The sequence below is a fragment of the Ascaphus truei genome, chromosome 5, assembly GCF_040206685.1.
Source record: "Ascaphus truei isolate aAscTru1 chromosome 5, aAscTru1.hap1, whole genome shotgun sequence".
Classification (NCBI taxonomy): domain Eukaryota; kingdom Metazoa; phylum Chordata; class Amphibia; order Anura; family Ascaphidae; genus Ascaphus; species Ascaphus truei.
This window is the reverse complement of record NC_134487.1, coordinates 292,510,416-292,526,044: the sequence shown is the minus strand read 5'-3', so window position 1 is coordinate 292,526,044 and position 15,629 is coordinate 292,510,416. Positions and strand designations below refer to the sequence as shown.

The window sequence follows — 15,629 nt, the reverse complement described above, 5'->3', positions numbered from 1 at the left end:
TTAGGTAGGGATGTTTGGGGTTGCGTCAGGGTTAAAATGACATCATCTGCGAATAGTGATATTTTGTGCTGCCTGTGTCCAATTTCTATTCCTTTGATGTCTCTATTTGTTCTTATTGCCGCTGCTAGGGGTTCTATGGTTAATGCAAAGAGGAGAGGAGATAGGGGGCATCCCTGTCGAGTTCCATTAGTAATCTCAAATCTCTGGTTACTGCCCCCTGGTAGTTTTACTGTTGCAGATGGATTTTGATATAATCTACGGACTCCTTCTAGATATGCGTCTTTGAAGCCGAATTTGCGCATAACATGGTCCATGAATAGCCAGTCTATTCTATCAAACGCCTTCTCTGCGTCCAAGCTAAGGAGTAATGCTTTGGTCCCTGTGAGATGGACATGTTCAATAATGTCAATTATCTTTCGGGTATTGTCCGAGGCCTGTCTGCCTGCTACGAATCCCACTTGGTCTTTATCTATTAATCTTGGTAAAATGGGATTCAATCTATTTGCGAGTATTTTGCTATATAGTTTGAGATCACAGTTAAGCAGGGAGATTGGACGGTAGCTTCCACATTGCATCGGGTCCCTGCCTTCTTTGTGTATTATGGCCAGGGTGGCCAGGGACATTGACGTAGGGATTTGATTTCCTTCCATAAAATCGTTAAATATTCTTAGGAGATGCGTGGATAATACTGGCAAGAATCTCTTATAGTAAACATTAGTGAAGCCATCTGGGCCAGGAGACTTAGTGATTTTTAATGATTTGACCGCCTCTTCCAGTTCCTCTTTTGAAATCTCAGCATTGAGGACTGTGTTTTCCTCCTCCGTTAGTGTGGGGAGTTGACACTTATCTAAGTATTGTGCTATTAATTCAGATGCTGCTGATTCGGGGCGGCTCTTTTTGGATCTTAGGTTATAAAGTTCGGTGTAAAATTTTGTGAATTCGGCTGCTATTTTTTTGTCACTATGTTGTATCTCACCAGACCTACTCTTGATCGCCGTGATTTGGGACCGTTTATGCACCCCTCTTAATTTAGTCGCTAGAAGTCTGTCTGCCTTGTTCCCTTTATCATAATATTGTTGGTTGGTCCATTTAAGGGCTTTCTCAACATCCTCCAGCTGGATTTGTCTAAGTTTTGCTCTAGCTGTTGTCAATGTTTTATATATTTTTTTTGAGGGGTTAGCTTTATGAGTTTGTTCTATTATTTTGATATCATCCGTGAGCTCCTTTATTAGTTTTTGGCGGGCTTTTTTCCTGTGGGATGCGATGGAGATGAATTTCCCTCTAATGGTTGCCTTATGGGCTTCCCACAGGATTGCTGGAGAGGAGACGGATCCTGAGTTTAAAAAAAAGTAGTCTCGAATGGCAGATCTAATCTCTCTTTCTATCTCAGGATGGTTGAGTAGTGAGTCATTTAGCCTCCATGAGTAATTTATTGTCTTTTCAAAGGGTGTTGTCAAGGTTATGGTAATTGGGGCATGATCAGACCATGTGATCGGTCCTATGTCGGAGTCAGTTGTTGCCGCCACCACATTTTTTGTGGCCAGAAAGTGGTCTATTCGAGAGTAGGTCTGGTGAGGTGCTGAGTAGAAAGTATAGTCTCTCTGGCCCTGGTGTTGGGTTCTCCAGATGTCCACCAGTGAAAACTCGCTCAAGATTCCCCTAAACCTTTTCCCTGTGATCTGGGAGGGGGTTGTGCGGGGGGGACCCATTGTGGTCGATCTGTCCTCGGTAGGGTTGAGGACCATGTTTAGGTCCCCTCCCACTATCATCGATGATAGATATCCCGGGTCTATGCCCTCGAGTACTTTCTTTAGGAATTCGGTCTGGTTCTCGTTTGGGGCATATACATTGATAAGAGCGATCGCTGAGCCCGCTAAGGAGCCATATACCACTAGGAATCTACCCTCTGGGTCCGCAGTTGTTTTGATATGATTGAATGGGGTGCCCTGTCTGATCAGGACAGCTACGCCCCTTTTTTTGCTAGTAAATGATGCGAAAAAACACATTGGGAACACTTTTTTGAATACATTTGGGGGGTCTTGTGATGTGAAGTGGGTCTCCTGTAGAAATATGATGTCCCCCCCTGATCTTTTCATATCTTGGAGTGCTAGCCTCCTTTTACGGTTATTCTGGAGGCCCTTCACATTGAGAGAGGTGAATTTAATTGTGGTTTGGCTAGCCATTTGGGTTCTTTTTTAGAGGGTGTCGTAAGGCCTCATCTTTCCCATCTGAGGGGCCCTGATTCAGTAAGTCTGAGTCTAGTTTATATCTCTGTAGGTGTGGGAGTTGTGAGTTTTTTTTGGCTAAGATAGCTATTTTAAGCTGAGGGGGGGCGGCGTGGGGGAGGGTCAACGGGGGTAGGGCGAAGATCAGCTGGGACAGGGTCAGCTGATAGAAATAGGTTGTAACGAGGCCTTGAAAAGGTCTCAACAAACTTTTGCCAGCTTTAAGAACAGCCGGCATTTGGGCTATAAGAGCCCTTCTGGGGTGGTTCCGGGTCAGTCCACCGTTGGACGTCTGAGGGGTCCAAACCCTCTATAGAAATTACTTAACCCCTTTTTTATGTAAATTCTCAATCCACGGGTGAGGGAAGATAGGGGAGGTGAGGGTGTGATTCAGGCAGTTTAAACATTTTGCATTTTTATACAACATCTGTTGCTTAGTATTACACCACAGCCCCACTGTGCACATTTTGATTTTCCACCCAAGCAGTTTCAACTTTCTTTTGTCAGTTTGCTTCGTCTGAGTGGGAAGGGGGTGGGGGGGGGGATGGGGTAGGGGGTGAGGGAGGGGTTGGGGGGGTGGAGGGTGGGGGGGTGGAGGGGTGGTGGGGGGGGTGGGGGTTGGGGCAGTTGGTGGGGGGGGGGGGTGGGTGGTGGGGTGGTGGATGGGGGGGGTGGGGGGTGGGCGGGTGGGGGGGGGGGGGTGGGGGGTGGTGGGGGGGGAGGTGGGATAGTGGGGGGGTGGGTTGGGATGGGGGGGGGGTTGACAGAACCTTTCCAACAATATAGGCTTTTCACATTTTTGTATGTTGCATCCATTATACCACTTTTTGCTATTAGTATGCAATATATTATCTGGGAATCAGTCAAGGCACCTTTTGTTTTCTTATAAATCATTGCGTCCCCTGGGTTCTATTCCAAAGAAAGGCATAGGTGCATAAACCACATTGCGTTTAATTCACAACTTTTATATATTACCGGGGGGGAGGGGGTGGGTGGGGGAGGGGGGCGGGGGGGGGGCTAGGGGGGAGGGGGGCGGGTGGGGGGGAGGGGGGCGGGTGGGGGGCTAGGGGGGAGGGGGGGGTTAGGAGGGGTGAGGGGAGGGGCGGGAGGGGTGGGAGGGTGGGGGTGGGGGGGGGGTTTACGGTTCCTTTCCAACAGTGTGGGCATTTCACATTTTTATGTGCTGCGTCAGTTGTATCACTCTGTACAATAAGTATGCTATACACTATCTGGCAGTCAGCCTAGGCACATTCAGTTTTCCTATGGACCTTTGCTTCCTCTAGGTTCTGTTCCAAGGAAGGTCATAGGTACATATCTCTTCTTGCATATATTTTTCAACTTTTGTATAGCACCCGTGGGGAGGGGGGAGGGGGGGGAGTGGGGGGGAGAGGAGGGGGGGGGGAGAGGGGAGGGGGGGGGGAGAGGGGAGGGGGGGGAGAGGGGAGGGGGGGGGAGAGGGGAGGGGGGGGGGAGAGGGGGGGGGAAGGAGAGGGGGGAATGGGAGGGGAGGGAGGGGGGGAAGGGAGAGGGGGGAATGGGGGGGGAAGAGAGGGGGGGGAAAGGAGAGGGGGAAAATGGGGGGAGGAGGGGGTAGTGAGGGGAAGGGGGTAGGGAAGGGAAGGGGATAGGGAGGGGAGGGGGGGGAGGTTAATGGAACATTTCAGGCAGTACAGGCATTTCACATTTTTATATGTTGTAACTCTCATACCACTCTATGTAATGGGAATCTTGTATACTGTCTGAGAGTCAGCTCAGGTCTATTAGGGGAGGCACAGGTGCACATCACACATTATGTATATTTTTCAACTTTATCTAGCGTCGAGGGGGGGGGGAAGGGAGGGGGGAGGGAGGGAGGGAGGGGGGGGAGGGGGGAGGGAGGGGGGGGGGGGAAGGGAGGGGGGAGGGAGGGGGGGGGGGGAAGGGAGGGGGGAGGGAGGGGGGAGGTTGACGGAGCATTTCAGGCAGTACAGGCATTTCACATTTTTGTGTGTTACATCTATTGTATCACTCTGTCCCATCAGTATGCTATGTGCTGTTTAGAGATCAGCGAGGGTACTCATAGCTTTTCTATGTACTTTTACTTCCTCTGAATGTCGTTCTAGAGGGGGGGAAGTATAAGGAGAGGCATAGGGGCATTCCACACATTATATATACTTTTCGGTTGTGGGTCGTGGGTTTATGTGTATCATTCTCATGTACTGTGGACCTGGGTTTTGGGAGTGGGGGGGAGGGTGGGGGCTGGGGGGGAGGGGGAGTGGGAAAGGAAACCAGGGTGGGGGGGGGGTGAGAGGGGGGATGCGGGGGGACGTGTGATGGAGTGGAGGGGGGAGGGTGGGGAGGAGGGGGGGGGGGAAAGGCGGGGGGCTATGTGCTTGGGTTGGGGTTGCTACGGGTGGAGGGGGGTGCCGCGGGGTGCTTTCTATGGTATAACCTTTTATTATGCTACTCACGGCCTCCAGGGCGCAAAACCTTAACTTGTGTTTGTGCGTCCTTTAAAACAAGTCGGCTGAACTGGGTCCTCGGGGTCGCAGTTGTCCTCCGTCTCTTGCGCCAATGCGTTTCCGCTGGTTCAGGTTCCGTTGATTGCCCGCTGATGGGCCGCACCCCCCTCCCCCCCATGGGCCAAAAAAAAACATCCCGTGGGATCGGGTCCACCGGCTGAAGAGGGGGGTGGAACGAACACCCCTGCAGCCTCGCCGAAAGACTGGGGATCGGGGCATGGCAGAACAAGGTCTGGAGCTAGACCCTCATTGCGAACCGGCAACAGGGAAACCACGATCCCGCTCCATCCGGTCGAGTTGAGTGTGGACCAGGATTTCGACTCGACTGGCGGGATTCGCCTCGGTGCCATCGCGGGAACAGATGACACGTGTTCCAACGTGGGCAGCGGTCTCCAGTGTCGTCTTGATCGGGAGGTCAGCGGCTTCTCTCCAGGTACAGCTCCGGCCCGATGGGATATCCTTCAGTGTAGTTGTGGGTCTCCTCTCTCTCTCGGGATCGTGAAGGGGGGTGTTGTTTGGGTGCGGTGGCGGCTGTTACTTACTTGTCTTTGGAGTGCTGGGCCGCGATCCTCTCCGATGTCCGGGGTGGGTCTCCTGCGGTGTCTTCAGATGGTAGGTTGCCCGATAGCCATGCCTGAGGAGGGGTTAGGCCCAAGGCCTTTGCAAATGGGGCCATGTCCGCGGGGTATTTCAGGGACAGGAACTTTCCGTTTCTGTTCACCGAGATTTTGAACGGAAAGCCCCATCTGTACTGTATTCCCTTCTCCCGGAGCAGGTTAGTCAGTGGCTTTAGCTCCCGTCTGCGGTCTCTTGTTGCTTTTGACAAGTCGTTGAACACTTGTAGTGTCTCATTTTGAAAAGTTATTTCTCCCATGTCCCGGCATGCTGAAATAATTCTTTCTTTTGAGGTATATTTATGCATTTTTATTATGATGTCCCTTCTGCGTTTTGGATCGTCAGACTTGGGTCCTAGCGCACGATGGGCTCTGTCCATTTCCATCTCCTTTTCCTCCATCTCCCCGCAGACCAGATTGAAGAACTCCAGAAGGTAAGGCCTAATCTGTTCTTGTGTGATTGACTCTGGAACATTTCTCACACGGATGTTTTGTCTTCGGTCACGGTTTTCTTGTTCTTCCATGCCTTCTTTGAGGAGGGAGATCTCTTCACCCAGGCGGCTGATCTCTTCTTCTGCTTCTCCCTGTCTTTGTAGGGATTCGGAGAGCTTGTTCTCTAGGGTAGTGGTCTTTTCCGTTAGCCCTGAGATTTCCTTCCTTATGTCGCTCACCGCAGACCGCAATTCCGTTTGGAAGGAGGTTTTGAGGGTGGCAGCCATTCCCGCTATCAGATCTTCCAAATATGCCCTGGTTATTGCCTGTTCTGGGCTTGTAGGGGGGCTCTCTCTCGGCTGGGTCTTTTTCCCCGGTTGGGAGGTAGCGCCATGCGGTCCGCCGCCATCTTGGGGATTCATAGCGCTTGCTTTCCCTCGCTGAGACGGTGAGAAAAATTTGGTAACAGCCTGGTTATTCGTTTTTTTTGTTTTTGACATTCCCCTTCTGTTTGTCTATCTGATAGGACTATTTTCGTCCATAAATTTGAAGTTTAAGTGGGGGTTTTGTCGCTGTATAACCCGCGGGTTTCAGGAGCTCCTCTAGCAGCCGTCCATACCGGGTGACGTCACCGGAAGTCCCCCCCACACTGTCCCTTTTAAGAAAATAAAGCATAAAATAAAAACCTACTCCTCGTTGGAGACTGACTAAACAGCAGGTCCCTCTCTCATTGGCTGGCCTTCTATGCCAGTTACCAGCCCAAAACATACAGAATTATTTGCAAACAGAATCTCACGGAACAATACAAAAGTCCTTATCTGTTTAGTTGTTTGGGTATTCATCCCAGGGTCTCCAGGTAATTCCCCTAGCAGGATTGAAACGCCGGTTCCTTGTAAGCATACAGCAGGCTTGTTCAATCTCAGGGGAAGTCTCTTTCTGGGTGTAGGTCCTAGGTGGTACTAGCAGCCCTCCTCCTACAGGGCTGGGGATCCAGAGCAACCAGGGTCACTCCTGGCTTGTCAAAATATCCCGAGTCCAGGGAAAAATCAATCTCCTTGTGCAGGCAACTTCATGCCTTTTTAAATCTCATGCTGGTTCAGGAGTCCAGCATGATTGGCTGCAGGTGCATCTTGCCTCTCCAGGAGGAGTTTAACTGCTTGTATACTGGAAAGCACACATACTGCACTACTCTCCAGTATACAGTACAAAGACAGTGACTCCATCACAATACCTACTTTGCTATCCCACCATAACATGCCCCAACAGCATCAGGCAATTTGTGCTTGCAATCACTTGTATGGACACCTCATTTGCTGCACCGTCAAATTACCCACCTGCAGCTTTTCTGTAGGCAAACCCAAGCACTTAAAAATAGGACATCAACAGTTCATTGGACTTTCGACCTGATGTATCTTTAACTGGAAGTACACAGATTAGTTCATGAATGGCTCCATCTTTAACTTACCGAATGACAACTTGCTTGATCTACAATTCCTGAATCTTGTGTGGAATCAATTTGTATACTAAACCTCTTTTCATGCATTTAAGAAACTAGAGATGCTTTCATTCACTCAACACTTTCCACTATCACTTTATTTACACTCTTATATGACTAGAAATTCACCAGATCGCCACAACCAACTGCTTGTTTTCCATTTTTCCCTGTCTTAGAAATGTTTCTTTTGATTTTCATGCTTAAATACATTTTTCAAGGTAATTCTTAAGGGGCACATAATAATGGGATACGAGTGAGATAGCTTCTAAAAAGTGACGTAGGAAGATGAGTATATGACCATAACATACCTGTTGTATACACAGTAGTAAACCATGAAGTATGGCATGAACATTATTGTATTCAAAATTCATGAAAAAACTTTTATATCTGATGTACTTACAGTGTACACATGCAAACCCTATTTTTTCCCCCTCTGTGTCTCACACGAGGACCCATCATAATTGTTTTTTAATGTATGGCAATGTAAGTTGCTATATGCAAACTCTCTGGTTCTAGTTCCTTTCACATTATACCTTAGAACCCCCTCTACCCTCTGCACCCTCCTCATACCTACTTCCACACACACATACATAAACCGACATGCTCCAAACCCTCTCCAATTTTCAATATCTTTGCAACTTCTTCTCTCTCCCATCTCTACCCTTTCCAGCCCAGACCTGGCAACCTATCTATACAACCGTACACTCATCAGCCCTAGATAAGACACCTCCTGCCACCACATGCCGCCCCCCACAACTTAAATCACAACCATGGAACACAAGCTCCACCCTCTACCTCGAAAACTCCTCACAGTCTGCAGAACGTCACTGGAGGAAATCCCGCTCTACAGATTTCCTCCCCTACAAATTCTTACACTCCTCCTATAGCACTGCCCCTTTCCTTGCCAAGAACACCTACTTTACTTCTCTAATATTAACACTGTCTTCTAACCCTCAACACCTGTTTGCCGTTTTTAACTCCCTTCTCTGCTCAATTGCACCTTCATCCCTTGCTACTCTTATGGTCCAAGACCTTGCCACCTACTTCACAGATAAGATTGAGTCCATCATACATGGCATCTCTTCAGGTCATGCTCCACATACAACACCTACATCCCTTTGCACAACTAAATCCACTCTCGGCTCATTTTCCCCTGTAACTGAAGAGAATGTCTCCTCTCATCATGCCACCCTACAACCTGCCCCTTTGATCCTATTATCTCACATCTCCTCCGCTCCCTCTCTGGCACACTAAGCCCCACCCTAACTCACCTTTTTAACTTCTCTCTCATCCCTGGCATATTCCAATCTTCCTTCAAACAAGCACTCATCATGAACATTCTAAAGAAGCCCTCACTTGACGCTGCCTCTCTGTTAATTACCGTCCTATCTCTCTTATCCCCTTACCTGTAAGCTTTTTGAGTGACTTGTATACAACCACTTCACTTACTTTCTCTCCTCCAACTCCCTGCTTGACTCTTTGCAATCTGATTTTCGTCCTCTACACTCCACTGAAACAGCACTAACAAAAGTGTCCAATGACTGCTAAGTCTAAGGATCAGTTCTCCTTACTAATTGTCTCTGCTGCTTACTAATTCTCTCTGCTGCTTTCGACACTGTTGATCACCTCCTTCTCCTCCACACCCTACACTCCATTGTTCTCTATGATGCAGCCCTCTTCTGGTTCAAGTCCTACATATCCAACCACTCTTTTAGTGTTTCCTTCTCTGGCTTCTCACTCCCTCTTTCTGTAGGGGTTCCACAAGGCTCTGTCCTGGTCCTCTGCTATTCTCGCTCTATGCCTCTTCTGTCGATGAACTAATGCAATCCTTTGGCCTTCAGTATCATCTCTATGCTGCTGACACCCAAATCTACCTTTTCCCCCTCTCTCTTGTCCTGTGTCACTAACTGTCTGTCTGAAATCTCCTCCTGGATGTCCCACTGTTATATGCAGTTTAACATGTCCAAAACAAAATGAATAGTCTTTCATTCCTTCCACTTTCACCCCTACACCCAAACACTCCCTCACTCAATAATAGCACAATGTTATAAACACACCAAACCCGCTGCCTAGAGGCAATCCTTGACTCTGTCCTTCATTCCTCACATTCAAGCCCTTATGAAGTCCTGCCTCTTTCACCTCTGAAACATTGCTAGGCTATGCCCTTTTCTCACTCACGACGCATCTAAAATCCTTATTCACTCATTTATTTTTTCCCGCCTTGACGACTGCAACCTCTCCTAGTTGGTATTCCCCTTGTTTGTCGTCTTCCAGGTAAGGGGAGCGCTTGTTGATCACGTGGAAAATATGTGAAGTAAAGAAATACAAATAATGGTGTAGCCAATTGTGAAAGTGAACTATTTATCTAAAAGGATGTGTTGGTCCCACTCACAGATTTCTTCTAATTAGAATAGCATATCAGAGATCCACCTCTCTCTGATGGGAGCACTGTAATGGCCCCCCCTCTAAAGTATGTGTCTTTCAGTCCAGTGTTTTCTCGAAAAGCAAAGAGAACTCACAATAGCGTAGTATCTCCAATGGAAATATATATTGCACAGAAACAGATTACGAAATTTCCCCTCACATTTCATACATATGTATCATTCATTGGAGAGGACTAGTTGACGATCCCTGGTGCTCTGCCGGTCTCTGCCTGCTACCTCCTTTTCATCCCCATACGTCACTTCCTGTGATGGCTCTAAACAGGGTGGAAGTAGTCTCTCTGGTCACTCGGCTGCCAGTACTTGGATCAATGTCCTACCAGGAACAGATTCGAGGCGTTTCGCTAGGCTTCGTCAGGAATCAATGATACATATGTATGAAATATGAGTGAGAATTTCGTATTCTGTTTCTGTGCAATATATATATATATATATATATATATATATATATATATATATATATATATATATATATATATATATAAAAAGGAAAGAAAGTAGCGCCAATAGATTAACAAAAGTATATGTGAATAGCAAAAAATGATACTGAATAGCCTAAAATAATAGAACCATTAATAATATAATATTAATAACATACTAGAATAAACAATTACATAAAAAATAAATGACATAACAAATTCAAAGTCCAATGTCCAAACCCTAAGGTGAGTCCTGACAGGTAACAACAGGACAATGTACAGGATCCAGGGGTCCACGGCAGCTCTCACATGGAAAAACCAATTCCACAGCAGAATCTATGAGAAAAACAAAACAGAGAGCGCACGCCCCATAGTGTAACACTGTAACATTTAATGTAGGGAAGAATGGGTGGGGGGGTTAAAAACACTCACAATGTGCAAGTTAAAATATAGCACATTGATAAACTTGCGTCAGGGACGTACCTTGCGACATTACGTCATCACGTTGTGTGCATCCTTTACGGCCGGGGAGCACATGGAGCTATAGTGAGGCTTACTCTGATACCTTACTAAATTGGAGGATTTCAAGTGTTACCGGAGAGACAGCGCTGTTTGGGAGCCTGATTCCAGCTGTTCTTGGACTCTCTACTTGGTGCGGATTGTACCTGCCTTGGTGGTGATTATAAATCACATACTGCTATATTTTAACTTGCACATTGTGAGTGTTTTTAATCCCCCCACCCATTCTTCCCTACATTAAATGTTAAAGTGTTACATTATGGGGCGTGCGCTCAATGTTGGGTTGCAGACCTGCATAAGACATGCAGATGAGCATACAGTTATATATATATACAGTGGTTGACAAATCACCAAAAAATCTACTCGCCACACCAAAAAATCTACTCGCCACCTAGTACCAAACGTGTGCTGCTTGGGCCAATATTTACTCGCCCGGGGGTTAAATCCACTCGCCCGGGCAAATGTATAGGTTTGTCGAACACTGTATATATATGTCCATTGAATATACTCCACTATTGTTTATTCGAAAAAAATGTTGTGCATCTCAATTTTAGTGCTAAAAAGTGTCTCAAAACTTCATAAAATGTGCATTGTACGTCGAATGGCGTTATGTGACTTCATACTGTACATGTAACGTATAGTTAATATTTTGATGGATTGTGTCATCTTGGATACCTGATTGTTACAATTTAACTTCAAATGAATTGATTAGTTTTTTAATTTAGAACTAGCATTAACACAATTTTTGTGCCTAAAAAAAAACCCCCATTTATGACATCGATAGCGCAGATTAAGAGTTCTCGGGTTAGTACATAGTTGCACACAAGTGCAATTTGAAATGGGATTTCAGTGGGACGAAAAAGCAGTTTGTGGCTCTTCATACCTAATCCCATTAGCGTCGTATTTTAATTTCTAAAACAATGTGCCCATTGCTAGCACTGGGACTGCCAGGTAAATTATACATTTATAATGAAGTAGAAATGTGATTTGGAATATGTGCTTAGAGCAGACATTCTTTTCAATGTGATAACAAGTTTACATTGATATAAGCATAGAAAAGGTAGCACGAGAATCCGTTCGACATATCTAGCCTAGTACGCCATTCTTGGTGGATACCGGGTTGCACTTAAGTCTGGCATGTACAGAGTTAAAGTATTTTGCTAGCAGTCTGCCCTTCCTTGTCTGTTTTACTTCCTTTTGCAGGACAAAGGAATGGGAAGGGAGGGGGAGTGACCTTTAGGGGATTTGACCTGTACGTTAATTTAGGAATGTATATTCTTTTATGATATTTGTATTAGCTGGTATGTGTAATGCTGACACGTATGTCGCCTTAAGCATTGTTCTGATATACAGTGGTGTGAAAAAGAAAGTACACCCTCGTTGAATTCTATGGTTTTACATATCAGGACATAATAACAATCATCTGTTCCTTAGCAGGTCTTAAAATTAGGTAAATACAACCTCAGATGAACAACAACACATGACATATTACACCGTGTCATGATTTATCTAACAAAAATAAAGCCAAAATGGAGAAGCTATGTGTGAAAAACTAAGTACACCCTTACTGCTTCCATAGGAATTAAGATGCTAAGTAGCAGACAGGTGCTGCTAATCAAATGCCCTTGATTAATTGATCATCAGCAACTGTGACCACCTCTATAAAAGCCGAAGTTTTAGCAGTTTGCTGGTCTGGAACATTCAGGTGTGTGTTCACACAATGCCAAGGAGGAAAGACATCAGCAATGATCTTAGAGAAGCAATTGTTGCTGTCCATAAATCTGGGAAAGGTTATAATGCCATTTCCAAACAATTTAAAGTCCATCGGGGCTGCCTCTTCAAGATGTCTTCCAGTGTTGCAAGGTGACCTTTGGCTTAGTCAATATGGCTCATTAGGTCATGGAGGGAAATAGTTTAGAGAAGGATTGCATACACCCCAAGATTTACTAAAGGGCAACACTCACGTTAATCGAGCTCAATATATTTTTAATTTGTGCACGTAAAACATATTTAAAAAAACAAAGCCTGGAATAAGAAAGTACAGCACAGCTCCAAAGACAGCTGTTTCAGCACTCTTCTATAAAATAGCAAAGAATAGCTCTACACAAGCTAAGAATAGTTTGGGGATATTTTCTTTCAGCGCACTGCTCTTATCTGGTGTATCAGTGTATGGTAATGTTGTTGCTATCTTTTACATCCCCAATTTGGAACATGATGGCGCCTTATAAATAATCATAATTATAGAATTGGCATGGAAGAAGCAAATATGAAGAGAAATATACAACATGATGATACAGTAATAATGTAATGCTTATCCTTTTTAGGTTTAATGAGTAGATGCTTCTATCAATCCACACTGTTTTTGAATCTGAACCAATGGATCAGTGGTCTTTTCAGCTTTTGTTTTGTTGAGATATATAATAATGCGAAAGCCTTTGACCTTGTAACACTTTCTATTCTGTTTGTGTTGTGTTTCATAGTTTACCATGTGTTTCTAAGCTTTGCAAGTTTCAGTCCAAAATTCCTACTACCAACAGCACAAAGACATATATAGTATCCTGGCATGTACAGTGACTAGTAGTGTAACTAGGCGCTGGATAAAATCTCTTATTTAACAGAATGCAGGAGTTCCACATTGACCAGGGCTACGTTATAAAGCAGCTTTTAGGAAATCACAGTCTCAGAACCCGTCCCAAAATGATTTTTTTGGCAATAGTTTGAAAATAAAACTATTGGATGATGTCACAATGTAGTATGGTCAAAGTACAAAGTGTATAGTCAAGTAAAGGCAAAAAAATACTATCATCTAAACAGACTTCCTCATTTTATGTCTTAGGGCAGGGGTGGCCAACCCAGTCTTCGACTGAGCTACTGATTGAGCTACCTGTGCTGAAGCTGGGATATCCTGAAAACCTGACATGTTGGTGGCCCTTGGGGACTGGAGTTGGTCACCCCTGTCATAGGGGGTTATCCTATATTATCCAAAGTTACTATTTGAGATGTTCTTGGCTAAAAAAGAACCCATTGACATCAGTAGGATTTTCAGTGGTAAACGACCCAAACAGCTGTTTCAGATGACATAGAATAGCCCCCTTAATATCAAGCAATAATAAAAATGAAATGCCTTTATAAAACGTCCTATAATTGTTATATCTTCCCCCCCAGGTATCCGATGATGGTGTTATAGCATTGGCCAGTGGCAGGTGTTCGCAATCGTTAAAGGTGCAGTAACAGTCTTATTTTAATGGTATTGTCCTCTTCATAGCTCTGTCTGTAATGATCACAGTTAAAGGCTGGGAGTGTCACAATACATGGAAGGTTTGGTGCTGACGGTTTGGACCTGATCCTGCAGGGGGGATTCAAGTGAGAAGGATTCGTCTAAGGATTTCATATTTACAATCTGCAATACACAAAATAGACCAACAAAGCAGTTCCTGGGAACAGGATTGTATCTTTTCTGTGTCCCTTTGCAGCTCTCAGGCTACTAGCTCTCCCCAGTTAAGCTGCATGTTTTCTCCTGTTCTAGCAGCCTATGCTGTTGTGTAAACTGCAACATTATTGTAACAATAATCCCCTTTTACACAAGCCACTTGTTGGCTGCCCTGGCAACCTCCCAATCTTCATAGCCACGAGGTTGGTTTAGCCCTGTTCCCCTGCCCTTTTCTGTTTATTAGATTGGTCCTCAGCCTGTTCCTGTCTGTCACAGGAAAGTGTGCTTTCTTTTCCTAACAAGCAGCCTAAGGCTGCGTCCATAGAAGGACAAGCAGCGCTGAGGCGTGCGGACGCTCCGCGCTGAGCCCCTGCATCCTCAATGAGGATGCCTTGAGAGGGGGCTCACGCGGGCGTCCGCAGACGTGCGGAGGCTTTGGAGTTTTCAGCCGAGCGCCAAGCTGTTTTTCAGCGCGCTGTCGGCTGAAAACATCCAATCAGCCTTAAGCAGCGTCAACGTCACGGCGTCGTGACGTCGGCGCCGTGACATTGACGTCAGTGCGTCGCGGGCGATTGGCCCAGCGACGTCACTGCCCCGCCTCCAACCACCTCCCTCCGGCTCCCTTCGCGCACGCTGGCTCGCCTGCAAGTCCGTGGAATCGCGCTGACTTAAGCAGGCGAGCCTCAGCGTTAGCGCGCATCCGCTCTCCTCACCCCTCTATGGCCCGGGCCTTAGTGAGTACACGCTTCCTCCATTCCTCCCTCTTTAAAGGCAATCCTTTTTTACCTTCCTTTCTGAGAAGCACTCTCACACAGCAGAACACCTTCCCATCATCAGGTCATTCTCCTGACAAGAGAAGTCTGCCAATTACATCCTTGTGCAAGTACTTTTATTTCTGTTAACCCCCCAATAAAGTTGAAGAAAATAGAAGGACTTTGTGTGTTTTAAAAAGGGGACGAGTTAAGCTATCTGGACCTATTCACATTCTACATATGACCCTGGGTCCAGAATAAAACATGTTCATGTAGCATTTGAACGCATTTTGTGGAGAGAGGATGGGTAATCTGCTTACTTCTGACCATGTTCTGTTTCTCACCCCTAACCACAAACTCTTGTTGTTTTTACTTTTCCTGGCATTAATCGCATGCCTTTATCTTTACTGTTACCGTTATATTTATTTATGTTTGGGCATTTGTTGAATATAAAACATGTAGTTATTACCTTACACGAAAACATTGAAATTCATGCACCCCCAGCACACTGACAGACACTGAAGCACACACAGCAAACTGACACACAGCAGCAGCAGCAGCACACATTAACTCCTCCCCCTGATGTTATGGAGAGCCAGGGCGGGCAGAAACCTGCAGCTCTCTGCCTCACTCCCAGCCTCTGCCGCCCCCTCTCTGCTCCCCTCCCTCCTCAGTAACCTGCTCTGCCTCACTCCCAGCCTCTGCCGCCCCCTCTCTCTGCTCCCCTCCCTCCTCAGTAACCTGCTCTGCCTCACTCCCAGCCTCTGCCGCCCCCTCTCTCTGCTCCCCTCCCTCCTCAGT

The 15,629-nt window shown here is 46.1% G+C and overlaps 1 protein-coding gene across 1 annotated transcript in view; it reads left to right on the top strand.

Moving 5' to 3' along the window:
- AMN1 (antagonist of mitotic exit network 1 homolog) overlaps positions 1–15,629 on the top strand; it is a 93,269-nt gene that overhangs the window by 57,144 nt on the left and 20,496 nt on the right. The window contains 1 exon segment of the mRNA XM_075602683.1: positions 13,812–13,868. Within this exon segment, the coding sequence (XP_075458798.1) occupies positions 13,812–13,868 (57 nt within the window).